The following is a 26798-nucleotide window of genomic DNA, read 5'->3' as shown; positions in this document are numbered from 1 at the left end:
ATTGAACCCACAGAGTCTTTATTGTATCCAGTCAACCAGCCTGTCAAACTAAAGTCCTAGGAAGGGAGGTAGAACTGGACTCTGGTATGGCCTTGATGGGCACCCCACAAGAAGACACAGCTGGCCCAGCACCATGGACATCATAGGCCCAGACTCTGTCCATGCCCTCACCCACCACAGCTACAGGCTGCCAGGTGGGAAGGGGGAAACGTCCAGATACCACACGGGCCCCTGCAGGTAGCTCTTTTTGCAGCTTATCCTCCAGCAGTGGGAGCTGTAAGAACAGGAGGGAGGGGGGCACAAGAGCAGGTAAGAAAAAGCTGCCCCATCCATGTAGGCCCAGAACCTATTCCAGGCATCAGAACAGCCAAGAGCCAAGACTGTAGCCCCCTGACCTCCCAGCAAGACAGCAGACCCAAGACCTACCACACTGGGGGCCAGGAACACAGACACATTGTGACAGTCTCTGAGGCTCACCTGTGGGAAACAAAGATAGAAGCTGGAAGGCATGGGGTCACGGAGCTCTGGCCTCCAGCCCACCCAGGTATCAGTATGATAGCACTCAGAGCATGAAATCTGGGAGATAAAGGTATTGGAGCTAGGAATGTGACTCAGTCGGTAGAGTGCTTGCCAAACATATACAAAGCCCCGGATAAACTAGGTCTGATGGTGCAGGCCTGTAATCCTAGCACTCAAGAGGTAGAGGCAGGAGTTCAATGTTATCCTGGGCTATACATAGTGAGTTTGAGATAAGCCTGGGTTAGAGACTGTGTCTCAGAAAAAAAATAAAATTAAAAAAAAAAATGAAGTTTGATAGGTTACCTTCCAGAGATCCTTCCGATGGTAGCAGACACTCCCAGAACAACCAGCCCTCCAGGCATGCAGCCGTGCAAGTCCCACAAGCCACGGGTTCAGCTCATAACCCACAGCTGGACGGAGACCACATTGGTGAGCCGCCAGCACCTATGAGAGCCAAGAGTGTGGGACCTGGATGTAAGGAAGGGGCCACCATGGGAGGGACAACGAACAGACACACAGGCCTTACGATCCTGCCATCACCAGAGCCTAGATCCACCATTTTTCCAGGGCGGCCTCGTAACAGCGACAGCACGTGCTCAACCTGTCGGGCACTCGCACCAATGTAGGGCACCTGAAAAAGGAATTTGGTGGGTCTGAGGCTACAGTCGCACAGACTGAAGCACCAAGTTGAAGACCTTTGCGTGCCTACTAGCTTTCCTTCCTTAGCTATCTGCCACACCCAGTGCCGCCCCACCCACCCTCCTGGCACACACTGCCCATAACCCGTCAGTAATTCAATCCTAGCTTCATTTATATACCCTTGGTCATGACGACAGGCCCAGGCCCTGCAACATAATATTAGTTCCACACCTCCGTGTATCTATATGGTTCCTCACCGTAACTGGTCCCGCCCATCTTGACAAGCCACCTACAGTAGCCTTAATCCCGCCCATTCATCTCGCACTAATTTTGGTCCCGCGTCGCACCTGAAGTTTTAGAGGCACGCGGCGGAAGCCCGGCTGCAGAAGCAGAGCCCACACGGTGTAGGCAACCAACCCGGAGCCTGTCGCCACTTGCAACAGCTCCAGCAAACTCGGCCGCCTCTCTCGCACCGCAGTCAATGCCTCGGCCGGGTCGTCGTGATCCATGGTTGAGAGACATGCAATTCAGATCCGTCCCTCCCAAGCCCCCACCCCCCCAGCCAGGGGAGGCGGCTGCCCTCCCGGTTACCGCCGCTTGAGCCGTAGTCTCTCTGCTCGGCGCCTAACCCAGTCGCGGTAACGATTGCTTTAAATCTAAGTAGAAGCCAGTTTCAAACACCGGAAGTGGAGGGGGACCGTCCGCCCGTCCGTCGCTCATTCTTCCCCGCCCAACCGGGCGTGGCCCCTCCCGTGGGTTCCGGGTGATGGTAATCGAGTCCCAATGACCCAGGCGATAGGCGACCCGTAGAGAGTTTGCCCCTCGTGGGTCTACGGTCCAGGATCTACAGCGGCTAGCCTCTGGGTCTACCCTGCAGACAACTATATGGAATCTCTGGTCTGGATCCCCGAGGCCATACTGTTCTGGAAGTTCTTGTTAAAACCAAGGCCACTGTAACTGGAAGTCATTCTCTTGTGGATTCTGCTGACCAAGGCTTTCCGAAAGCCTACCAAACACCCATAAACAACCCACTGAGGACATCCTTCCACTCACTCCGACAGTGACGACAATTAGGAGGAAAATAGAGGGTGTTCTGGGGTCGAAGAAGAGGGGCGGGTAGATACAGACAGATGTAGGCTCTCTAGTGAGTGTGGAGGGAGGGGGCCGGATGTGAGAGGCTGGGTGCTGGCAGCTGGCCCAGCCTGGGGTGAAAGACAGCCCAGGAGCCCGGAAGATCTCCTTCCTTCAAAAATAAAGGGTTGAGTAACTCCTAGTAAAGCCCTGCATGGAAACATATAGAGTCTTGAGTCAATCTGTCCGACCCCGACCACCCACATTAAAGCCAAATGGCCATAAATGTCAGTTCCTCCTTGATCTATGCAGTCCTGGCCTGATTCTCCTCAACTATCTCTAGTAGAGACTGTGATGACTTCCAAACTGAGCGTGCCCAAGACCACCACCCTGTCCCCCAGGTGCAGTGTTTTCCTCCAAAACAATCTGGAGGACAGGTGTCCCAAGACAGCAGGAGTATGCATAGTCTGTGGAGAGAGGCTCTGCTCTACCCAGCTCAGAATCTGGCCACTGGGAGAACTGGAGCGTGGCCCTCCCCCTCCCACACACTGAATTCTAGACAGGGTTGCTTGAGCACAGCTATTCTTGTCTACTGCTCCTGCCTAAAGCGCCCAGAAAAGCACTGGCAACTCTACCTGACACTGGCACCCACACAGAGCCCCCCACCCCCCAGTCCTCTGGTCCACACAGGTTTTCCCAGGCTAGCTCCTGTGATTTTAGTCCACCTGCTCCCACACACCACTCCCCCATCCCTGCTTCCACTTTGGGGGTCTTCATCACTTGATCCCTGGAGCAAACATGAGGCCACTGGCCCAGTCTTCCCCTACACACAGATGGAAAGGTGCCAGGGTAAGCCCTTAGCACTTCATGGAGTTTGGGGAAATGAGAGCAAGTAGCAGGAAGCCAGTTCTGAGGCAGATGGTGGAAGAAAATGGCATCACCTGCTCTCCAGGAGCGATCTCTTGCCCTCATCGCCCCTCCCACTCCATAAGTAGGCAGGCTAAGTACTGGTGGCACGCTCTCTGCCCACCCCCAGAATACACAGGTGTGATTTAAGCTCTCTGCCTATAAGCATTCCAAGGTAGCCATTCCAGGGCCTACATAGGGTGTGTCACCACCAGGTAACTTCAACTGGCACAGTCTGGAGCAAGGAACCATATGTCTGGTCCCTGCCCAGCCTTGCCCCTCTCCCAGCCTGTTTCCTACCAAAGAATGAATAGCCCACTGGGACTGATGATGGATGAAAGCCTTGAAAGGGAGGGCATGCAAGGACAGAAAGCCATTTCTGGACCCCCACTCCACTCCACTCAGCACTGGAGCTGAAGCAGTTTCTCAGAGCCATGAGAGAGAAGTGGCAGGAATGTGCTTGTTTGGAGCCTGAGAAACCTAGTGCACACCTCACTAAAGGGCTTTCAGGCCACAGGCTTTGTCTGTCCAGGGTCTCACTAGCCCTTTACAAAATAAAGAGGCCCAGGAGGAAGGCAGGGATGGCAACAATGGGGCCAGTGGCGGGAAGCAGTCCTTAGAGACCCCATTGTGCACTTATCCCGCCGGAAACGAACAAGCGGGATCCTGCAATGGAGACCCCACACCCTGCAGGCGCTTTGCCATGTCTGGATGCTCAGCACGTCGCAGGGGCCTCCGGACAGAGGGGCTCATTCTTCCCCAAGGGCGGGACCAGGCCAAGGATGACTGTATGGCTCACAACGACCATGGAAGGGAATGGCACATCGCCAGACTACAGCACTCCTCCCTAACGGACCTCATGCAGAGCGGGAAGTGATGTCTGTCTGCTTGCCCCCCAGGCCACCTAAAAAACCCCAAGTAGCCCAAGTCTTGAGATTTTCAGCACTTCTGCACTCAGCCCCAGGAGCACCCTAGATTAGAGGAAAACAGATTCATTGGTCAGCCGGGTCAACAGGGCAGGCAGGCGAAGAAGGGCTAGGAGGGCAACAGAGGGGAGAGCAAGTAAAGGGAGGCCGGAGCAGAGCTGGGTGTGTCACAGAAGACCAAGTCTACAGTGGCTGGTGTCATCCAGTTATTTAGTATTCTATCAACTCACTGCGGGTACCAGGATGCTGTCTGAGCCACACCCTTCCTACCACCCCTCCCCAGTACCCCATTCCCAGCGGAAGGTCTGGCGGGGACTTGCTCCCAGGTCTCTCAGTCCAGTGCTACCTCACATGGGTTGAGGTGGGCTGTAAGGGCAGCTGTATAGACACGGCTGAACTCTTGGAAGCGGGGAGCACAGCCCAGCCAGGCTTCACCAAATCGGCTCCAGCCCATGAAAAGGAAGGAGCCTGGGCCAGGACGCACACCGCAGCGCAACGGGGTACGAATGGAGGTCTGGCCCAGGCCCTCGGAGCCCTCTTCCTGGAACAGGGGCAGTGTCTGGCGGATGACACGGGTGGCCACCACAGTGATGACTGATTCTTGCAGCTCCATGTCATGGGTGACCCCATGGATGGTTCCATGTATCACTGTGAAGAGACACGGGGGCTAGTGGTGGGCATGTGGGGATGTGGGCCAGACTCTAAGCTCCCCCACAACAGGAATACTCACCGAAGTCACTGGTGCATGCAGCCAGAAGGAGCTCGGCATCACTGCAGGGCCTGCAAGCACCTAGCATGCAAGGCAGGTCATCAGCCAGGCTTGTGCTCTCTCAGCACAAGCCCACAGCTCCTCCCAGCAGGCAAAGGCTCCAGAACTGGTGGTTAAACCCTTCTCCCAGCAACCGTACAGCCTGAAGACAGCAGGAGTCATGGTGCACCCTGCAGGCACATGCCTACTGGCGGACACCTCGGTGCCTCACGCACATTCTTGCACACCCATCTCGTAAACCCATACCAATGCCAAACAACATTCTATGACCTCTCAGAGCTGCCTCCCAAGCCCAGCTAGGGTGGCACGACAGACTGGTGAACTCTGGTTCTGGGGTTCCCCAGCTAGGACAGAACAGTGAGAGAGCCATCCCCTGCAGGGTCAGGCTGCAAGATTCAGAAGAGCAAAGCACTGGGCCTGGTGCCCTGCAGGGAGGCAGGGCAGGCGTCTCCATGGTGACGAAGAGGCACACTGGACTTTTGTTGGCTGGGCTGGGGGAGGGGAGGAAGGTCACCACCAGGCCAGGGAGCCCTGGACAGCTCTGGCCATAGGCTTTGATTCTACCCCAGTACACCCCTTCCCCCAACCCTCCAGACACCAGAGGCCCAAGGCTGGCCTCTCCAGCATTTGCTCCCTCTTGCTCTTTCCCTAAAATGAACCCTGGGGAGGAGGAAAAGGAAGAAGCACTCCCAATCCACCTCCCTATGACCTGGAAGCCACTCTCCAACAGAATGGTCTCTGTCAAGCTATGGATGGACCCTCTGTGCAGCGGGGTGTCAAGGCCTGGTTAGAACGCCACTTCCAGACACCAAACTTCTCCTCAGTCAGTCTGGTCACTCACCATCTACACCAGGACCTTGGGCCTGGGGAGGCATTTCTGCACGCTGGTCCTCATGCAGCTCAAAACGAAAGGCAGCAACTCTGCGGCTGATGTCGCGGTGTGGTGTGGCCTGCAGGAAAAGGGCCCGGCGCTCGCGGGGACCCCATCGCATGCAGCGGCCGCCAGCCAGGTCTGGGCCCTCGGCCAGTAGCAACTCTAGGTTGCCGCCCATCCGTTCAGCGAAGACCTGGGCACCAGCGAAGGGCCGCGTTGGGCGCAGACAGACGATGCTGGGCCGCATGCCCGGATCGGGGCTGTCCAGGGTCAAGCGCAGCGCCCCGGCTGGGTACAGCCACTCGACAGCGCCCTTAGTACAATCCAGGGTCAGCTGCCCCACGCTGCCGGGCTCCTGGGTCAAGCCACTGAGGACAGACGGTGGTTCTCAGGCGGGTGGCCCTTGTTCTCCTAGGCGGCTCACCCCCTTTCCCGCAGCTATCAACACCTGCGTCCACTCTGTGGAACAGGACGTTGAGGTCTGTGCCACCTCAGTTCCCAGTGGGAGGGAGGCCCCCAATACAAGATGAAAAAAACCCTCCCCACAATCCCTCCTGGGGACCGTACCTGCCCCTCCAGCTGCAGCGGTCCTCGGAGTAACCGGCACGAGCAGAGACGGCCAGGAGGCCGCAGCATAGCGCGCAGAGAAGCACGGCTACCGGCATGGTTCGGGGACGCGCCGGGACCTCGGGCTGCTGCCCCGGGAGGGTCGGGGCCGCAGCGCGAGTAGCTCGCGGTGCGGCCGCCAGGCCCGGCGCGTCCCCACAACCGGCGACCCCTCTGCGCAAACCCCTTTGAGCTCCCCGGACTAGAGGGGCGGGGCCTTTGCTCTCGAACCAATCGCCACAAGCCCCAGAACTTTCCGCCAATTGCAGTGCCCTCGTAGGGGCGGGGCGGACTGAAGGCGGGAGCGCGGTCCAGGGCTGGGATGGAGTATTTAGCATTCCTCTCTCCCCTTTGGGCAATCCCCAGTACCCTGGAACCTTTGGCGAGTGGGTGGGAGTGGCTGTCGACTAGAATCTGGAAAGCTTCTCAATTCATTTGGCCTTCACTGGACGTCAGTAGGATTGTCCCTTCCTGAGAGAGCGAGTCGAGTCTGCAGCCAACATCTGAACACTGGTACCCTGCTGGTACTCCAGGGAAGAGGAATTAGAACCCCTGTGTCCCTACGTCCCATAATGGAAGGTGCAGAGGGTCCTGACTAGCCTAGGGCCTGCGTGATGGAACTAAGCCAAGCCTTGGATTTGGGGAAGAGGAAGAGCACCGGCTAGCTATGGAAGGAGCAGCATGGGCTGGGTGGGCCTCCTTCTGCACTATACTTTTTCAGGCCCACCTGCACATTAAATAAATGCCATGAAAAACTCTGTCACTGTGGAGACCTGCCTAGGGATTCACAGACTGGAAGCAAAGCCTGGAATTACTTGCCCTTGCCAAAGTCAAGAACAGCTGAAACAGAATCTCAAAGATAGCCGGGAGGCCTGGGGATAGGGCTAGGTTATACAGTGTTCATTACTCAGGCATGAAACCCTAGGTTTGATCTTCATAATAATGTTAAACTGATTGTAGTAGGTCGTGCCTCTAATCGCAGCACTCAGGATGTAGAGGGAGGAGAGCAGACATTCAAGGTCATCCTTGTAGGTACCTGGCGTGTTGTAGTCCTGTCTGGGCTACCTGGGACCCTCCTAGAAGGAAAAGAAAACAAACAAAAACAGACACAATCTGAACCCACCACCACCACCACCACCAAAGAGAAGTGCTTCTTTGGAAGGGTAGAGGGGACTGAAATCAGAGGGAAGCCTTGGAAGTCCCTGAGGGTCTCTTTTCCAACTCCAGGACTCTACCTCTGTATCCTCTGTCCTCCTGGTTCCTTTTGAAACCCTCCAGTTGGCCAGGACCTGGACTCAGGGACAGATGAGACCCAGTGGTCTCATTGTTGGGATCAGTTAGTCCTGCTGCCATCTTCTGGAAGGGCTTGGAAACAGTAACTACCCTGTCCTTAACTCCAAGGCCCTCTCAGACCAATAGGTGGCACAGCTGGTTTCTTGCTCCGGACAAGGGGGTCAAAAGAAGGTATAATAGTCAAAGGTGAAAGTGACCAGAGCCTTCTTTTCTTTTTTTTTTCGAAACAGGGTTTCTCTGTAGCTTTTGGTTCCTGTCCTGGAACTAGCTCTTCTAGACTAGGCTGGTCTCGAACTCACAGAGATCCGCCTGCCTCTGCCTCCGAGTGCTGGGATTAAAGGCGTACGCCACCACCGCCTGGCTTGACCAGAGCCTTCTTGATGTGTGTGTGTCCTGTAAGAAACACTAAAGAGCCGGGCAGTGGTGGCGCACGCCTTTAATCCCAGAGGTATCTCTGTGAGTTCAAAGCCAGTCTGACCGACAGAGCAAGTTCCAGAACAGGCTCCAAAGCAACAAAAAAACACTGTCTCAAAACAAACAAGACTAAAATAAAATGGACTGGAGAGATGGCTCAGTAGTTAAAAACACATTACTTCAATTGCAGAAGACCTGAGTTGTGTTCCCAACACCCATATGGAGAGGATCACAACAGCATGTAACTCCAGCTTCAGGGGATTAGATGACTCTTGTCTCCACAGGCATGAGCATTCGCATGCCTGTGCATTATGGTCACACACATACATACACCCAAGTAAAAAAATAAATCATAATAAAATATTTAAAAATATCACTCAGCCTGATAGAAGTATAGCAGATGCCAAGGCATTTACAGAAGGACACAGGACACCTGGTCAACCGTGGATGTCCAGGCCTAAGCACTTTGTTCATTCTTTGGCGGTCTCCTCAGACCAAGTCTCTGAGGCAGAGAGTAGTCTGCAGGCGCCCTCTAATGGTGACATGGGGCATGAGCAAGCCAGTTTCAGAGAGGTTCTCTCTTCCCATGCGTGTTAAATTGACAACCAAGAGTAGCCATCACAGGGGTTGTCCAAGCTGGAAACCATCTTGAGAGCTTTTTCCTGTCCTGGCTTCCCCAGGGCCTTGTACTGCACCTCATGGGATGCAGTGGGTAGCAGCAGAGGACTCAGTTATCACCGCTCAGGCTGCCCATCTCCAGCCACAGCTGTCCCCATAACACAGGCATTTGCAGGTTGAGGACATTGATGGTACATCCACAGTGTGCTGAACCCTGAGCAGAGCAGAGGACAGGTAGCCCCAGCATCCAACAGGAGAGCTGATGTCAGACATGCAGTTGACTCAGTGAGTGGGCCATCATCTAAGGAGGCCATTTGGGAAAGAAATTCAAGTGAGGAGAATTGACAGGTTAGAGAGACTATGGCCCCAGGACCATGGGGCTTTAAACAAACACAACCACAAAATATAAATGGGAAAGATGGCATGTTTGGGCTGGAAAGATGACTCGATAGTAAAAAGCACTGACTGCTCTCCCAGAGGTCCTGAGTTCAATTCCCAGCAACCACATGGTGGCTCACAGCCACCTGTAATGAGATCTGGTGCCATCTTCTGGCCTGCAGACATACACGCAGGCAAAACACTGTATACAGAATAAACAATTTTTTTAAAAAAATGGCAGGATCAGCTCCCAGTAGGTCTGCTACTGGGAGTGTAGAAAATTAGGTTTCTTCCTGATCTTGTGAGAAAAACTAGAAAGGACGATAAGTCTCCCGCCTGCCCAAGGCTCCCCTCTTCACAGATCTCAAATTTCACTTGAAGCCATGTGGGGACTAGATGTAGCTGGCCAGAGACGCTTTCTTTGTCTCTAGCTAAACCTGTGGCACCAAGACCCTTACGGCTAGAATTGAGCACGGATGGGGCTGCCAGATGAATACGGAAGACAGTTCGTTCCTACAACTGATGAGCAGGGGATATCGGGGACCCAGGAAAGAGTAACAGCGGCTCCTACTGTGAGCACTCCTTTTGGTTACTGTACCCAGCTGGACCTTGGCCGCTTCAGGGTGATTCGGTCATCATCCAGGACGTAATCATAGCTGCCAGCTCCCAAGCAGTCTCGAGTGCCCACCCATTCCCATGAGGTCTGACGGCATCCACCTTCAGCTTAGCACTTCAAGGGGGGCAGGCATTAATGTTTCTATCTCTGTGTTTTTTCATTTGCTGAGAAGACCACCCTGCAACACCTTGCATCTCCTGAGGAACCCAAAATGCAGCTGCTGATTGATTTGAAGCTGAGCTAAAAATAGCCACTGGCTCCAGCCAGGGCCAGGGGAAAATATCCCATTGCTAGGAGACGACCGTTGCCGGGAGACCGCCATCACTAGGCGACGCGTGCTGCTGAGGTGACAGCTGAGCCCTGAGTCATCCTCAGCCTTGACAGGGGGCGGGCCAGGCCAGAGCAGAGGCCACCAGAGAACCTTGGTGCCCTCACCCTGTCATCTGGGCAGTCGGAGGACAGCTGTCCACCTGCTTCTCTCCAGTGCTCTCGAGTCTCTGACTCTGGGCGGGGACAGGGTGGAGGAAAAGGAGGCCCGGGGGTACAGGTGGGGAAAGGAAGAAGAATGAAAAGGGGCACAGGGTAAGTGAAGGAAGGAGAGGTGGGAAAAGAGGGTACAGAAGATCAGGGGCACAAAGTTCCTATCTAGCTCCAGGATGACTCACTTTGTCCTGAGGGGGTTGCTCACCACCGGTACTGTGCTAAAATATTCAAGGCATCCCTCCTTAGAACCCAGTCACATTTCCCAGAAGGCGTTCAGTGAAGAGAACAGCCTGAGGAGGATGTGACCCAGCCATGTGTCTCTGGAGCACGAGAGCCTCGTAAGGACATGCCTGAGGAGCTCCTGTGATGAGACTTAGAGCAGGCGTAGAGCTGTCATTCTAGGCCCAGGGAGGTGCTCCCTCAGCCCTCTGTCTCTGAGCCAAATGTGCCAGCAGTCCTGGACCCAGAGTCCCCCATCACTGTAGAGCTGGACCCCAGCAGTCTAGACAAGAGACATTCCTCTGTGCTCCGACATCCAGGTAAGGGTAATGATGGTGGGGGTGGTTTTAGATGAGGGATGTCTCCAAAGAGGGGTGCTCCAAGCCAGAAGGGTTCCAGGTAGTGAGTGCTCCCACGGAGAGTGCTGTAGGTGAGAGGTTCTCCAGTTAAATGTGTTTTGGTTTAAAGGTGTTCCCATCGAGGGTTCCAGATGAGGAGTCCTCCAGGTGAGGATGCTGCAGATGTGAACACTCCAGTTAATTACATTTCATTTAAAAGATGATCCAGTTGAGAGTGTTTCAAGTGAGGGGTCCTCCAGGTGCGGGTATTTCACTTGAGGGGTGCTCCACTGAGAGACCCTCCATGTGTCCTTAGGAGCCAAGTTCACAGATACTCCCATATCAGTCCCTTAAGACTAACCCAGGAAGAGAGCATCCTGGTTGAACTGGTCCCACACGCCACCTCATATTCTTCAAAGAGATGAAAAGTCACATGTACGGCCAGTTGGACTTTGTCTGATATACTTCTCTCAGGACATAAGCTGTTCTCCAAAAGCGAGCAGGAGTCCTTGACAGAAGGTGCTTCAAAAGCCAGTTTCCCTATCCTCCCTGACCATATGTGTATGTGTGCACCTCCCCTGTGCTCTGCTGGGTGCCCAGGGAACCCCACCTTGGCCCTCTAGGGGTTCTGTGAGCCACCAGCCCACTGTAACTGTACCATCAGAGAGTCAGTAGGCCCAGGTTGAGACGAGGAGGATTTTGGTGTTGTGGGCAGATGTAGAAATGGAAGTTCCTAGGAAGGACAGCCAAGTCTGAAAGTCAAATAAATTCATTCAGGGGCAGGTGACAAGAGGCTGCTCCAGGTGAGAGAGGAGCTGCAGATGAGGGTTGTATACTCCTGGCTGGTACAGAGCCTGAGGAACCAGGGTCTTCCAGACTACAGTAGAGAGGACGCAGCCTAGGAGAGATGGCCCCTTACTGCATGCCAACTGACCCCTGGGAACCCAGGGGGAAACAGGGTGGGGAGGGGGAAAGACCAGTAAGGAGGAAGCTGCTGATGCCATGAAGGAGAAAAACAGATGCCTGACCTGGGGAGGATGGCAGAGGTAGAGGGAAACAGGTGGGTCCCTTGATGGGGGGGGCAGGAGAGGCCCCATCAGACCAGTAATCTCTTAAGTGTCCTCATTGGTGTTTTCTCAAAAACAGGGCCACTTTCTGGGACTCATTCCAGGGCCACTGTGTGCCTAGGCCTTCCTCATACCCTTCATGTGTTCGTCATAAAGCCCAAGACAAGGCACAACACCTTCGGCCCAAGGTCCCCGCCTGCTACCCACTGGCTACCTGTCCAAGGACAATGACTAGATGAGTGGGAAGGACAGCCTCTGATGGCTCAGTGTCTACACTCATCTCTGTCCCACATCAATGCGCCTTCTTTGATCCATATCCAGGCAAGATGGTGACACTCCAGTCCCAGCCGCACAGTTGCCTGCCCTGTCCTGGCTATGGCAAGCTGGACTCAAGGCCCCGCTAGAAGAACAGTGATTCACCATGTTAAAAACCAGCCAGGGCCTTGGAGAGAAGTCAGTTAATAAAGTGTGTCTTGTGAGCTCAAGGTCCTGAGTTTGATCCCTGGATCCAAATTTTAAAAATTTAAAAACAAAAAACTGGGGGATTAGAGAGATGGCTCAGTGGTTAAGAGCACTGGCTGCTCTTCCAAAGGTCCTGAGTTCAATTCCCAGCAACCACATGGTGGCTCACAACCATCTGTAATGAGATCTGTCACCCTCTTCTGGCGTGCAGGCATACATGGAGGCAGAATGTTGTATACATAATAAATAAATCTTTAAAAAAAATCTGAACTTTGTGACATGTGACTGACTGTATTCTCAGTACTGGAGAGGAAAACACGCTTATCCTTGGAGTTCAGTGACCAGCCAGCCTACAGCCTAGCTTACTTGGTCAGCTCCAAGCCAGTGACCTTTCACACACACACACACACACACACACACACACACACACACACACAGAGAGAGAGAGAGAGAGAGAGAGAGAGAGAGAGAGAGAGAGAGAGAGAGAGAGAGAGAGGAGGTGATGATGGGCTAGGGGAAAGTACCTGCTGATAACCCCAGCACTGAAGGGCAGACGGGGATCCTGAAGACCTGCACGTCAGTCTAACATAAATGGTGAGCCTCAAGTTCAGTGAGAGATTCTCTTTCAAAAAAAAAAAAGGGTAAAAGCTGGGCGGTGGCAGCTCACACTTTAATCCCAGCACTCGGGAGGCAGAGGCAGGCGGATCTCTGTGAGTTCGAGGCCAGCCTGATCTACAGAAGAAGTTCCAAGACAGCCAGGGCTACACAGAGAAACCCTGTCTCAAACAAAACAAAAAGTAAAAGAGTGGTAGAGAAGGGTTCTAATATCAACTTCTCACTTCCATGCGCCTGTGTGTGTGTATCACACACACACACACACACACACACACACACACACACACACACACAGATATACAGTGCCTAAGGAACACCTGAGGTTGTTTTCTGATCTCTATAGGCACCTGCACACACATGATTATATACAACACATAAATGCACACACACACACACACACACACACCAGCCGGGATCCAGTTTACTTCCCTTTCTCACAGTCCCATGAGGCCATGTTTCCCAATACCAGTTGGTCTCATTTGAGAACACTTCACCCTGTAGCTCCTCCTTTCAAGCCGCTGCTCTGCTGTCCCCACATCTGTTATCCCTGCTCCCAAGAGACCCCAGATTAGGATCCCATTAGCCTGCTGGGAGGCCGGCTATCCAGCCAGCAACCCTTACAGGGTCCTCCATACGAACCACCTGCCTGGGGCCACCTGACCTCCACTTCTTTCCGGAGGGAACCTGTGGAGCTCAAGGCCTTAGGATCTTTGCACACCCCTTCTTGAACCGTTTCTGTCTCCTGTCTCTCACCCCCCCACCTGCCCCGGGGAGGAGGGCGTCTCAGATCGTTTGTGGCATTCTTAGAAGTAACCCCTCCCCACTATCTCTACACTGTCATGTGTTTTCATTGACACTCGTTTTAGTCATTTGCTTGCAAGTTTCTTCAGGTGCGTGACTATGTCACCACCAAGGGAGATTCTTCAGCAGCAGGAAGAGAAAGGAAATGAGATCCTAGAGGCTTGCCCTGCGCCATGCAGAAGGTGTGTGTGTGTGTGTGTGTGTGTGTGTGTGTGTGTGTGTGTGTGTAGGGGGTGCGACCGTGCTGGTGTCTCCACAGGGCCTCCCTTTCCTCGCCCTCGCAGGTGGCAGTCCAAGCAAGAACACATAGGGCTGTCTGCATCTGCGTAGAATCCGGAACCCTACTGCCAAACGCTCGCGCCAAGGACCCCAGGTCTCTTCAGCGGGCGGGATTCTGGGTTGCTACCGCTAGGTGCTGAAGGGTCACTCAAAGCTACTCTTCGGCAGCGCGCCCTGTTTCCCATCGAATGTCCTCCCTGACGCGCGGCCTGCGGGGTTTGTTATTGTGCGAGCACCGGTCTCCGAGCGGGCGCTGGTACTTGGCGCGTGCCCGTCGGTACCGCACCGGGAGCGCGCTGCGCGGAGCGGGGCGGGGCTCGGGATTCTCGACACCTCAGTCCGGCTCGAGAGCCGGGATTGGTCCGGACGCCGGGAGCGCGCGAGGGCGCGGCTCTTAGGGCCGGGCGGGGGGCACGCGCGGCGCCGGCGGCGGCCGCGGAGGAGCGCGGGGAGGAGCGCGGAGGAGGAGCGCGGGGAGGAGGGCAAGGGGAGGGAGGAGGCGCCCGCCGGGCTCCCTGCAAAGCGGCCTTATTTATCTGGGCACAGCCTCAGCCTCCCCGGTGGGAGGCTCAGGGCGGCAGATCCTCTCCCACCGGGGAGCTCCGCTCTGGGCTCTGCCGAGAGGGCCCTGGCGCGGAGCGCCGGGCGCGGGGCGCAGTCGGGCCCTGCTAGCCAGTCCAGCACCTCGGCCGCCTCCGCGTTTGGCGGCTCTGGTGCTGGGCTCCCCATGACGCGAGGTCGCCCGGCGGACAGCGTGGCATGAGCCAGAAGCCCTGGCCGAGGTAAGGTGTGTGCGCGCGCGGCCAGGCTGCGGGGAGGGGAGGGTCCAGGTCGAGCCACTGCCTCCGCGGAGGCTACAATGAGGAGGGGGCGGGGTGGGGACTTGGGACTGCGCCGCGGCCGCAGCCGCCTGAGCAGGGCTTACGTAATCGCAGCCCCTTCCCCACCTCATCCTCCGGCCGCTGGGCCAACCGGTCGCTCCACAGCCCCTAGCCCCAGCAGCCGGCCTGATCGCACCCCGTTCTCCACCGGCAAGGCAGTCAGGTACCACGGAACCGCTTGAGAGGAAGCACGGTGACTGCGAGGACGCGGAATTGCAGGCAGTCGCCCCCACTCCTTCTGGCTTGGCTCTAGGCTCTCCCCACTCCAGCTCTATGAGCCTCGGGCGGACTAGAGGACGTGACAGGTGTTGATACAATTAAACGGGAGGAGCCATGTGGATATGTGGCCTAGGGGCCTTGGACACCCGTCTGGACATGAGCTGGTATAGAAGGGCCACCCACAGGGAGGCAGAAGGAGTGGGCTGGCATGTCTTTGGTTCTGGAGAGGGGAATGGGCCTTGGCCAAGGTTGGAAAGCTTCAAAATGGGAACGGGGTACCCTGAGATTGCTGAGCAGGGCTTCCATGTCCTTCTGGGATGTTAGGTCAATGGGGGATCTTCCCCGCCCTTTATCCCAGGAGAGAAGGCTGCACTGTTGAGGCCTGGATCTGGCCTACCAGCCCTCCTGCTAGCCCCTCCCAGCCTGAGCCAGCAGCTGACCTCCCAGGAGCAGATGGCAGATGCCACTTCACCTGCTCCCTCCTGCTATCTTGTACCAATGGCCCACTGACCAGGGTCTGTTCAAGGCCTCCCTGGTGCCCCTTTGGACACAGGACCCTCTCTTCCAGATCATCACTTTGATGAGGTGCTGGACAGGAGCCTCAGAGCAGAAGGTGGGGGTTGGGAAGAGAGCCTGAAAGATTGGGGGCTGCCTAGATGAGGTCACAAGCCTGCCGGAGCCTGGCTGTCCCGCCTAGAAGGGGTCTGAGAGCTGGACTGGGAGCCATTAGGAGGAGAGAGAGGGAGATTCAAGATTGAAAACATGGGTGGTACTGAGATACCCCAGAATCCGGCTGCCCCATTTCCTGCAACCCTCACTTCTTGACTCCCCAGACACCCGTTCCCTTGAGTCCTGGATACATATACACTCACCCCGTCACCCAAATTCTCACCTCCTGACACCTGAATGGGCCCTGTCTCCTCCCATTGTTTAGGTTAAAGCAAGGGATCTAGACCCAGGAAGCCCTGAGAAGTTGAGTCAGGTGGATCCCAGAAACAGGGGAAGGGGCTTCTGGCTGGCACCGTTCAACTGTCCTCACCTGTGGTAGTCACTGATGTACCTTCCAGGACTGGCACAAGGAAGGGTAGTGGTGGCAACAAAGCAAGGTCTGGGAGGCCAGTGCGTGGCCCTAAACCGTCCCTGCTAGTGGTCCAATGGCCAAACAGGTTGCAGAGAGCACAGCTGGGCTGCATTGGCAGGTGTCTAAAGGATCCTCGGGCCTACCTCTTGGAGGTCTCATATTCTGCAGAACAGGGGAGACCTAATAAGCTAAAACCTCAGTGCCTCGTGGCCATTTGCCCTTAGCTTGGTTGCAGAGCCTCAGTGTGCTGGAGCATCAACGTGGGTTCTTCTCAAGACCTATGTACCTCCTGGGCACAGGTCTCCCCAACCCCAAATCCCTAGCACATCCCCCGGAGGCTGCTTCAGCAGGGGGTGGAAGGAGATGCTGCTGTTGCCACGTGCAAAGTGGCAGGGATGTGAATGTCCCTGAGTCACAGCCCTGTCACTGATCATGTCGCCTGCACTGTGCCCCCAATCCCAGCTACCCTGCTTGTCACCCCAGTCCCTGGGGCTACCACCACAGACTGAGCTGGATATGAGTATTTGGGTTGTTTTTTCCCAAGCATGAGGAACTGATCAGGGCAGGGTCTATGTAGGCCAGGAACCAGCATCCAAGGTGGCCTTTACCCTGACCTGGTGCTCACAGAGATGACTATGTCGGAGATGAGGGGCTAGCCCCTAGACTGATAGCTGTGAGGAGTGGGATATTGGTGGGTGTGTAGTTTGCAGTGTTTAGGACTTCAGGGTTAGAGACCCCACTGGATGAGAACTATGTGCAGAGGCCACTAGCCAGATCACAGGAAGACACAGGACCCAGTGAGGCAGAAAAAAAGAGAAGCAAAATGCAACAGACGTGTTCCTGGTCTGAGGATTTGGAAATCAGGAAACGCTGGGGTCTTGGGACAAGTTGCGCCTTTATGCAGCTTCCGAAAGATTCATCTCTGAGCCTTGTTTTCCACAGTGGTGCTCCAGACAGTAATGAGGCAGGGGCTGCTAGGAGGACAAGGCCGCCTTCTTCCCATCATCTCGGTGGTTCCTGTCTCTTCCAGGGTCAGGCCATATTTTGGGGGACAGGCAACTATATTCTTTAGCCATGAAACTTCAGAGGGGACTTAGCCAAAAAAGAGCTGCAAGAGCTCCTCTTCCCAGTATCTGCACCTCAAGCTCACAGGAACTGGGGAGCCAGGAGCTGACACCAATCTAGTTCCTTCCCTAGAAATACTAACCACAGTTGTACCTGGAGTTAAGTTCTCGAGCTGCTCCTGCCCCACTGACCAGCCAAGCCTCTGAAGTTCTGGCAGCTGCACCCCTAGCAGTTTGGGTGACTAGTTCTTGTTCCTTCCTTCAGCAGTACCCAGAAACCACACAGGCATGGTACCATTTGTCCTCAAGGAGTTACCAGGCTAAGGGAAAAGACAGAGATAGTGAGGACGATCCCTGTGATGGGTGACACTCTGAATACTAGGATGCTAGCTATGGAGGCAGCAGCTATGGAAGTCTATGGAACAAGCAAGGGTCACCATTTGGTCAGGTGATGGGGAATAGGAGGAAAGGAATAGAGGACAAAGGCCTGACTGGGCAAGAAGTTGGGACTGGAGGTAAGGCTGTGAAGTTACTCAGGTCCTGGGGTCCAATAATTGGATATACAGAAGAGGCAAGTCCTTGTGGCTCAGCACCTTGTTAATCCGGAAATCACCAAGTACTGGAACTTTCCCAGGAGTCCCGTTGTGCCCACCATATTCCTTATGCTCACAGTGAGTCCTCTAGGGAGATGGAAGGCCACAGTCAGCTGGAGTACCTCGATGAGGCTTGGGGTGATGAGGACATGGCAGCTGAGGAAGTGGTCCCTGTCTCCTCCTAGCCTAGGATAGACTCCGGGACCCCAAGCTCCTCTGCAGCCTAGAGCTGACCCAGAATCTCACTCTAAACCGAGCACGGGACACACTGGGCCTGTGACTGAGTGCAGTTCAGTCATCATTCCAGAAGACCTCTCCCCAGTATTAGCGCCTAAGATGCTCGCCTGAGGAGGGAGAGGCAGGCTGGGTGACCTGGCCACTGATACATCCTCCTTCTAGCAGGCAACTCCAGACAGGCTACGGGAGCCACCCTGGGTGGAGAGAGGAGTTGCAGAATGAAGAAGGGGCTCTGACTGGACATGGTACTGCATATCTGTGATCCCAGCATGTGAGGTCGCAGGAGTGCTGCAAATATAAGGCCAGCCTCGGCTACATGATGAGATCCTGTCTCTCCAACACCTGGGAGCAGGCCCTGTGTCACCCTCTGGCTAGAGAGCAGGGTTGGGTAGAGGGATCCTTGCTGGAGCCCATCAATAACCTCTTGTTTACCTATGTAAACAGCTTTCTCTGAAAGCCTCAGCCCTTCCTCAGGTCCAGGTGAAACTGCTACCAGTTTTGAACCACAGAACAGGGGTGTTTGGGCTTCATTCTTGCCACATGTGGGAGAAGCAGTGAGAATCCCCCTAAGCATAAAGCTGGGGAGCGGCAGGATTGCCTCTGTGACTTCCAACCGAGGGCAGGGGCCTGGATGGGGGATTTAGACAGAGTCTGGCCTGGTTTCACCTACCTGATGTAAATCTGGAAGGTAGGAAGGGGATCGTGTGCTTCTGCAAACGTGAGTTCCAGAGCTCCAGCAAGGGACAGGAAGGAGCCCTGCAAATGCCCGGGGCATCCACGTGCATCTCCCCCCACACACCCCCAGCAACTCAGGCACTCCACGTGCACACCCGCGGCTGGGAGCATTTTCAGCCTAAATCGGCACAGCTCTTGGATTATTTCTCCCCTGGCACCGCCTCCGCAGCCTCCTCCGGATCCTAGCCAAGCGGGCGGCTTCTCCCCCTGCCTCTTCCTGTGGAGCTGGGTTTGCCGGAGCCACCGATCACCCCTCCTCCGCTCTACTGTCTGTGGCGCAGTAAGCCCAGCTGACCCCAATGAGCGCGGGAGCTGTCCATGGTGCTGTTCTCTGGGCTCCTAGAGCGCTGGTTCTGCGCCTAGTGGCTGAGGTTAGATGGGCGGCGGTCTAGGCGTAGACTGTGAATCAGGGATGTGGTGGGTATTCTGGCTAGGGCTGTCTCTCCATCTTCAGCATAGTTCCCAGGAATGTGGGTGGTGCTGAACAAGAACTGGAGCAGTCAAGAAAGAACCTCATCTTTCCCCATCATGAATGCTGCTATCCTGCATCAGGCCCCTTCCCTATATCGCTCTAAGGAAACTGGAGTAACCACACTTTGGACTCCCCTTGCCATGGCACACAACTGTAACTCCTCAGAGCCTCAGGCTCGTTGTATAAAGACTGGGTAACAATAGTGGCTACACAAGGGTGTCTGCTGTGAAGCTAAAATATGTGGTTGTCCCAGGGTGCTTTTGGGGAGAGATAGCTACTGTCCTACTAGCTTTTGTGTAGCTGCTACTGCCTGTTCTTGAGCATAGAAGAGCAGCCAAAGGCTGACAACCTCCCTCAGGGAAAAACTGTCCCACTACCCAGGTCCCGTAGACACTGAGGAGGGGAGTAATAGGGAGATAGCACTAAGGGCCTGGGGTGGATTGCCAAAGGCCATCCTTAGACACAGAGCTAGGTGATGGATCATGAGGACCATGCTCTGGGGAAATTCCAGTCCAGGGCTTTCCCCCTCCCCAGAAGTGTGACACTGGCACAGATCACCTTGCAGTATAGAAAGTCAATGAGATAGTGTCATAAAGCAGAGGGGAGGACTCCATCCTGGTGGTTCTCATCCACTCTCTTTTGTGTCAAGCCAGATTGTAAACTTGAGTGGCCAGCTTGGTCCTGCAGCTCCAGAAAGGGGTCTCAGCCTAACATGAGTCCTTCTTTTCTGAGGGTGTTCATATTCCAGCGCCCACCCCTTAGGTGGCTTCCTCATGCACCCCTTGGTACTGGGCAAGATTCCCTGGTGAGGCTATGACCCACCGAAACCAGGTAGGAGGGTATAACAGAGGACCAGGTATAACAGAGGACCTGAGGGAACTTTTGCTGACTCCTCTGAGATTGTAGGGCAGGAAGTTAACAACTCACATGTGGATCCAGTTCAGTTCTAGAAACACACATACATACAAGAAAGGAGATCATGACTTGCCCTTGGGTCAGCACTGGAACTCAGAAAAAATATCCAAGCCCCTTACCCTATTATACACTGTAAAACCCTCCCACAGGAGAGAGTCTGTGGTGTCACCTCCCAGATTTCATGTTGAGGAAATAGAGTCACCAGTGGCTAGCCAAGAACACACATTTAAAGTAGGGGTTGGGCAGTGGTGACACACGCCTTTAATCCCAGCACCCTGGAGTCAGAGGTAGGTGGATATCTGTGAGTTTGAGGCCAGCCTGGTCCATAGAGTGAGTTCCAGGACAGCTAGGGCTGTTGCACAGAGAAACCCTGTCTCAAAAACAAACAAAAAAAGGAGTGGCCATTTGAACTCCAGAGTGTCCAAATTTGAATCTGCAAGTGAAACCCATGGAAAAACCACATCTTTTCTGGATGTTGGGTAGTGGTGGGCGTGATATTTCTATCTGGAATGCAGAGCAAATGGCTATGGCATTGTGAGGTTCTCTTTGTCCCTTCCCTCCTTGCTGTCCATTCACGATGCCCTCTGCCACCTGGTTGCAGCCCTGGGAATCTGAGGGGAGCCAAGATGAGTAGTGACCCGGACCTGCTTTATGGGCAGGTGACCCTGACCTGCCACGTGACTTCCCTCCTCCAGCTCTGGCCCAAACTTTAGCTCAATTACTTAACTACTGGCCGTGACCTCAAACAAGCAGTTTGCTTGGCCTTGGCCTCCACTTCCTTGTTTGTACAACAGATAGCATGGCACCATCCTCAGTGGGTCTGGTGAAGGACTAAAGAGCATGTGTCCAGCAGGGCTAAAGCGCCGGCTCAGCGGTTAGGAGTACTTGCTACTTTCACAGAGGACCTGGGGGCCTGGAACTCCAGTCCCAGGAGATCTGATGCCCTCTTCTGGCTTCCGAGGATGCCAGGCATCCATGTGATACACATACATACATGCAAACGAAACACTTATACACAGAAAATTTTCATTTTTTTAAATATGAAAAAGCAGGTGTCACTCTACTGCTACTGCAGTCCACTATGGGAATATGCCTGCATTCCAGAGTTTACTATAGGTGCGCAAATTCTTTCTTTTAATATTTAACTTTATTTTATCTATTTATTTTTTGAGTCAGGGTTTCTTTGTGTAACAGTCCTAGCTGTCCTGGAACTAGCTCTTGTAGACCAGCCTGGCATCAAACTCACAAAGATCCACCTGCCTCTGGCTCTGGAGTGCTGGGGTTAAAGGCGTGCGCCACCACCAACAGGCACTTTATTTTATGTGCATTTGGTGTGAAGGTGTCAGATTTCCCTGGAACTAGAGATACAGACAGTTGTGAGCTGCTATGTAGGTGCTGGGAATTGAATCTGGGTCCTCTGGGAGAACGACCAATGCTCTTAACCACCGAGCCATCTCTCCAGCCCTGGTGCACAGATTCTTGAGAGCTGGTCTGTGACTCTCAGGGCTGCTGGCACCCCGTGAAAGAGGGAGTTAGAGACTGCTCAAACACTTTTCATTAGTTTTCCTGATCCTGTAGGCATCAAGAGGGCAGAGGTGGAAGGAGCAATTAAGGCTCTCTCTCTCTCCCTAACCTTGAATGGGAATCAAAACATCAGAAAGCCCCTATGAGCAGTGCAGGCTGAGCCAGTGAATATGACAGGCTGTGGATGTTTGGGCTAGTGTGAATAAGGTCAGCCTGTCTCTAGTGCAGTCAGAGAAAGGCTGTGCTAGGATCCCTTCTGCTGAGTGGTCCAAGAAGTGCTGCGGGAGAGGATGCCCAGAGGGCTAGCTCTCCAGCTACTCCAGAGACTGGCACACTCATTTGTTCCTCCCATCTCATCCACAGAACGCGCAAGGAAAATGTCGAGCCCAGGTATCGATGGTGACCCCAAGCCTCCATGCTTGCCTCGAAATGGTCTGGTGAAGCTGCCTGGCCAGCCCAACGGTCTAGGTGCAGCCAGCATCACCAAGGGCACACCTGCTGCCAAGAACCGCCCTTGCCAGCCACCACCCCCACCCACCCTTCCACCTCCCAGCCTGGCTACACCACTGTCCCGGGTTGCTCTGGCCGGGGGGCCATGCCCCCCAGCCAGTGGACCAGCCTCAGGCCCAGTGCCTGGACCCCCAGTGGAGCGGCCACCACTGGCTACAGATGAGAAGATCCTTAACGGGCTCTTCTGGTATTTCTCAGCATGTGAGAAGTGCATACTCGCCCAGGTGTGCAAGGCTTGGCGGCGCGTGCTCTACCAGCCCAAGTTCTGGGCAGGCCTCACGCCTGTGCTGCATGCTAAGGAGCTGTACAACGTGCTGCCTGGAGGCGAGAAGGAGTTTGTGAACCTGCAGGGCTTCGCTGCTAGAGGCTTTGAGGGCTTCTGCCTCGTTGGGGTCTCTGACTTAGACATCTGTGAGTTCATCGACAACTACGCGCTCTCTAAGAAGGGAGTCAAGGCCATGAGCCTCAAGCGCTCCACCATCACTGACGCTGGCCTAGAGGTGTGTCCCCAAATTGTCTGGGAGTGGACAGGGCCGGAGGGGCAGGCACAGGGAGGTGGAGGGGCCAAGAGCATGCTCAGTGTACACAGGACAAAAAATAACAAGGATGGTATTGTCTGGGCCTAATGCAAAACGAAAATATGGGCTTGTTGTTAAAAAGAATAAGATTTCAAGGTTGGGGCAGAAGAGTGGTCAATTCCATGTGGGTTCGTGCTTGCTAGTGAAGCTGGCCTTGGTGAGTGGGATGCCAGAGGGAGGGGAGAGGGGACAACTGAGAGTCTCCTAGGAGCAACGGTTGAAGGAGCATCTGGGCACTCTGCCCTTTTCCCCCCAGGACCTGGATTGTAATTTTAATATTCAAATCATCTGTTCCAAATACCCACACTGGCCTTCCCTGGCTCATGGGTCTCCTGTGCCCTGCCTCTCTTTTGGAATATTGGCAAAGTATAACAAGCAGTTTAAGTGCATTCCTTGGAATTCAGCTTGATGCATGCTTACACAAGTCCACATCCAAGAGGCCACTGCTTCCGGGTTCCCAGGAGCTTCTTCTGTTCTCCATAGGCAACTGTCATTACCCCTGGCAGGATGGGCACCAGGAGTGTGTGGGGGAGCTGTCTTAGCCTCTGATCTGTACCTGCCTGTAGGTGATGTTGGAGCAGATGCAGGGAGTGGTGCGCCTGGAGCTGTCAGGCTGCAATGATTTCACTGAGGCTGGCCTGTGGTCCAGCCTCAGCGCACGAATCACCTCCCTGAGCGTCAGTGACTGCATCAATGTGGCGGATGATGCCATTGCTGCCATCTCGCAACTTCTACCCAACCTGGCAGAGCTAAGCCTTCAGGCCTACCACGTGACTGACACTGCACTGGCCTACTTCACAGCACGCCAGGGCCACAGCACCCACACGCTGCGCCTGCTCTCCTGCTGGGAGATAACCAACCATGGGGTGGTTAATGTGGTGCACAGTCTGCCCAACCTCACCTCACTCAGCCTCTCAGGCTGCTCTAAGGTCACTGATGATGGAGTGGAGCTTGTAGCTGAGAACCTGCGAAAGTTGCGTAGCCTTGACCTCTCCTGGTGCCCTCGGATCACCGACATGGCACTAGAATATGTGGCCTGCGACTTGCACCGCCTGGAGGAGCTCGTGCTGGACAGGTGCACACATCCCTACACTCCAGGCTGGTACTGGCGGGATCTCCAGGAACATGGAAGCCTAGAGTGGGTGGTGCCATTCCAAGGGCTCCTGGGATGGGGAAGGCCACAGAGAATGCCCAAAGTCAGAGTAACTTCAGCACAGCCTGGAGGAAAAGCTATATTCCAAAAGTGGAAGAAGTCACGGGGAGGGCAAGTGTAGGGGTGGGACCAGGATAGGGCAGTGATGGGTGGGGCAGGGGCTTGTTAGAGGACCACTTCTGGAAAGGAGGGAGGGACCTAAGTGGGAGTGGGGTGAAGCGATTTAAAGGTGGGCAGTCCCCCCTCTGGTACAACCACAGGTGTGTACGCATCACGGACACTGGCCTCAGCTATCTGTCCACCATGTCGTCCCTCCGCAGCCTCTACCTGCGATGGTGCTGCCAGGTACCTCCATGCCCCCTGGGATCTGGAAATTAAAATGCGGTGGGTGGCGTGGGGTGGGGGGGAGTAGCATCAATCCAAACAATTCTTGAACTGCACTGGGCCCGGTTGGGATCCCTTTACGCCCAGCATTCAAATGAAGCGGAATCTTCGGTTTCTCTAAGGCTCTCATGGGTGCTTCCAAGCTCCACTTCCATCTCCATTTTGAACCCCCACTTCCTGCCCTTCTAGCCTGGGAGCAGGCAAGTGGAAATAGTTAACACGACCTCCTCTCACTTCCGCCCAGGTGCAGGACTTCGGGTTGAAGCACCTCTTAGCCATGAGGAGTTTGCGACTCTTATCTCTAGCAGGTGAGACGTCCTGCGTGCCTCGCCTACTCAGTCTGACATCCCTGAGGTCCCTTAGGTAGACAGAGTCACTTCAGGCTTCAGCTAATCACGTCCCAGGTAGCGGGTGGGAGGAAGGGCGAACTCTAGCAGTCCTATCCCGTCTTACACGCCCTGGTGCAGGTCCCGCCCATCCTGTTAGATTCTCACCCTTCTACGCCCAGTGCAGGTCCCGCCTCATTAAACCTATTGTAGGACCCACCCCCAGCAGGCCACCGCCCTCTCCAGTCTTGCCCTTCTGCCCGGTGGAGCTGAGATGCTGAACAGCTGTTCCGTTGCCTTGCTCTTGCAGGATGCCCGCTCCTGACCACCACGGGGCTATCGGGCCTCGTGCAACTGCAAGAGCTGGAGGAGCTGGAGCTGACCAACTGCCCTGGAGCCACACCCGAGCTCTTCAAGTACTTCTCGCAGCACCTGCCGCGCTGCCTCGTCATTGAATAGCGCAGGCTTCCCCAAAGGCCGCGGGAACCGGCCACGCCCTGGGCAGTAGCCCCTCTTCCATCCCTGCCGGAGCACCACTTCTCGGCCCTGCGCTGGAGGCGGGGCAAGCAGAGGGAAATCCCGCCCCGTGCCTCCCTTGCTCCTCTGCTCCATCCCCGCCTGGGGCAAGAGACAGAGGGGCCAGCCCCACTCAAGCACGCACACTCGGGGACTTTGTGCATGCCCCTCGTGCCCGCACTGCACGCCCGCCCTCCACCATGCCACAGCCGTCGCCATCTCTCGCCCGCCTTCTCGGGAGGGCTAGGTCCTTTGGAGGATGCTTTGAGTGCAGATGCCCTCACTGCCTTCCCCATTTCATTCTGCTCTCTGCCTCCCCCACTGTCCCCCATCCCGGGCAGGGCCCAAGGGGATGGAGGGATTGGTCCCCCAGGACCCAGGGGCCTGGAAGAGCCCCCAAGGGCCTCCCACATCTTCCACTGCACCGCGCCTGGAGCCCTCCAAGGGGTATAAGGCGTCACAGGCCACTGCCAAAGCCATGGCCCCCTGAGGAGCCCAACTCTCCCATGCCCACCTGACCCAGTGGCTTCCCTTCTTCCTTGTTGCCATGTGGGTCAGTTCTTGTCCTCTGTGCCCTCTTTCCCCCTTCTTTCCCCCTGGCCTACAGATACTTGGGCCCTGGCCAGGCTGGGACAGCTTTAGGAGGATGCAGACCTTGGAATAATCAACATTAGCCTAACTGGTGCCCATCCACCCAAGTGCAAGGATGGAATAGGCACCTGACAGACCCCAATCTGGAGCCACTCACAAGGCTGTCAGGCTTTGGGAGCGACCCACCCACTCCAGCCTCTACCCCCGCTGAGCTCAGGCCTCTCAGCACTGTGCTTCACCCTGGATAGGTCTCCTCAGGTGGAATCTGCAGAGCGCCTGGCCTAGGGTCAGGGTCAGCACCGACCAGTGATTCTGATCTTCCAGTGGCCAGCACACCCGTCACACCCAAGGAAGGAGGGCTCCTTTCTAGTCCTCCTTTACCTCTCCCAGCTTCCAAAACCTTTGCCTGTCCAAATGGACTGTAACCATGTTTTGTCAGATCCCGAGACATTTGGAAGTCCTAGGGGATCCTGGCATATGTGTGACAGTGCTGAGGAAGGGGCTGGGAACCCCTTCCCTCCCAACCTTGAGCCCCAGGAGGCACAGCACCCACAACCAATCTTGGGACATCCCTATCTGGTTGGAAGAGAGTAACTAATTCCCAGAGAGCCAGAGGGAGAGAGAGAGAGAGAGAGAGAGAGAAAGAGAGAGAGAGAGAGAGAGAGATATATGCTGTTGACAAAAAGTAAGAGTTCAACAGCCCAAAGAGTTCCCTGCCCCTGAAGTGTTGGCCAGGGAGGCTCCAGGCTGAAGTGGTCAGGAGCCAGGTTCTTCAGCCCTTCTTCCCACAGTCCCCCAATAGGGAGGGGGAAGCTGTCCATTTGCCCAAAGTATTCCTGCAACTGAAGCTGTGAGATTTCCAATGACTGTAGGAGGAAAACTTAAGGGGAGAGAGGAACACAAATAAAACCAACCAACCCCTAAAATCATTTTCTTATTGTACATAACGACCTCATTCTCCTGTATATGCGGAAGATATAACCTTATATTTGGTAAGTGTTTCTTGTGCTATTTTATCACGTGACCTGTTTATAAAAATATATATTAAAAAAGTTGTAAAAACATGAGTCTGGGTTGTTTTTTGGTCACTAGGCCAAGCTGTAAGGGTTAAATCTGCTCTGGATGG

At 54.9% G+C, this 26798-nt stretch overlaps 3 protein-coding genes across 5 annotated transcripts; 1 reads left to right on the top strand and 2 right to left on the bottom strand.

Moving 5' to 3' along the window:
- Position 1: 1 nt before the first annotated feature.
- Antkmt (adenine nucleotide translocase lysine methyltransferase) lies at positions 2-4131 on the bottom strand. 2 transcript variants are annotated; one of them, XM_075941465.1, is made up of 5 exons: positions 1506-4131; positions 1046-1150; positions 823-963; positions 427-477; positions 2-274 (listed from the first exon to the last, which is right to left on the bottom strand). In XM_075941465.1, the coding sequence occupies exons 1-5, from the start codon at positions 1665-1667 to the stop codon at positions 44-46; spliced, it is 690 nt and encodes a 229-aa protein (XP_075797580.1). In that variant the 5' UTR covers positions 1668-4131; the 3' UTR covers positions 2-43. The 2 variants fall into 2 exon arrangements, with proteins under 2 accessions (XP_075797580.1, XP_075797581.1); XM_075941466.1 differs by lacking the exon at positions 427-477.
- Positions 4132-4254: 123 nt separating this feature from the next.
- Metrn (meteorin, glial cell differentiation regulator) lies at positions 4255-6510 on the bottom strand. The gene is made up of 4 exons (XM_075941463.1): positions 6272-6510; positions 5672-6072; positions 4792-4851; positions 4255-4709 (listed from the first exon to the last, which is right to left on the bottom strand). Exons 1-4 carry the CDS (start codon positions 6367-6369, stop codon positions 4393-4395), a joined length of 876 nt encoding a protein of 291 aa, XP_075797578.1. The 5' UTR covers positions 6370-6510; the 3' UTR covers positions 4255-4392.
- A 7815-nt stretch (positions 6511-14325) lies between these two features.
- On the top strand, positions 14326-26739 carry Fbxl16 (F-box and leucine rich repeat protein 16). 2 transcript variants are annotated; one of them, XM_075941461.1, is made up of 6 exons: positions 14326-14680; positions 21978-22624; positions 23269-23777; positions 24116-24200; positions 24484-24547; positions 24876-26739. In XM_075941461.1, the coding sequence occupies exons 2-6, from the start codon at positions 21992-21994 to the stop codon at positions 25022-25024; spliced, it is 1440 nt and encodes a 479-aa protein (XP_075797576.1). In that variant the 5' UTR covers positions 14326-14680; positions 21978-21991; the 3' UTR covers positions 25025-26739. The 2 variants fall into 2 exon arrangements, with proteins under 2 accessions (XP_075797576.1, XP_075797575.1); XM_075941460.1 differs by having other exon boundaries at positions 14329-14675.
- The last annotated feature ends 59 nt before the right edge of the window (positions 26740-26798 follow it).

Source organism: Microtus pennsylvanicus, chromosome 11, assembly GCF_037038515.1.
Source record: "Microtus pennsylvanicus isolate mMicPen1 chromosome 11, mMicPen1.hap1, whole genome shotgun sequence".
NCBI lineage: Eukaryota > Metazoa > Chordata > Mammalia > Rodentia > Cricetidae > Microtus > Microtus pennsylvanicus.
Note: the sequence above shows the minus strand (reverse complement) of the source record. Positions and strands in the feature narration are given on the sequence as shown.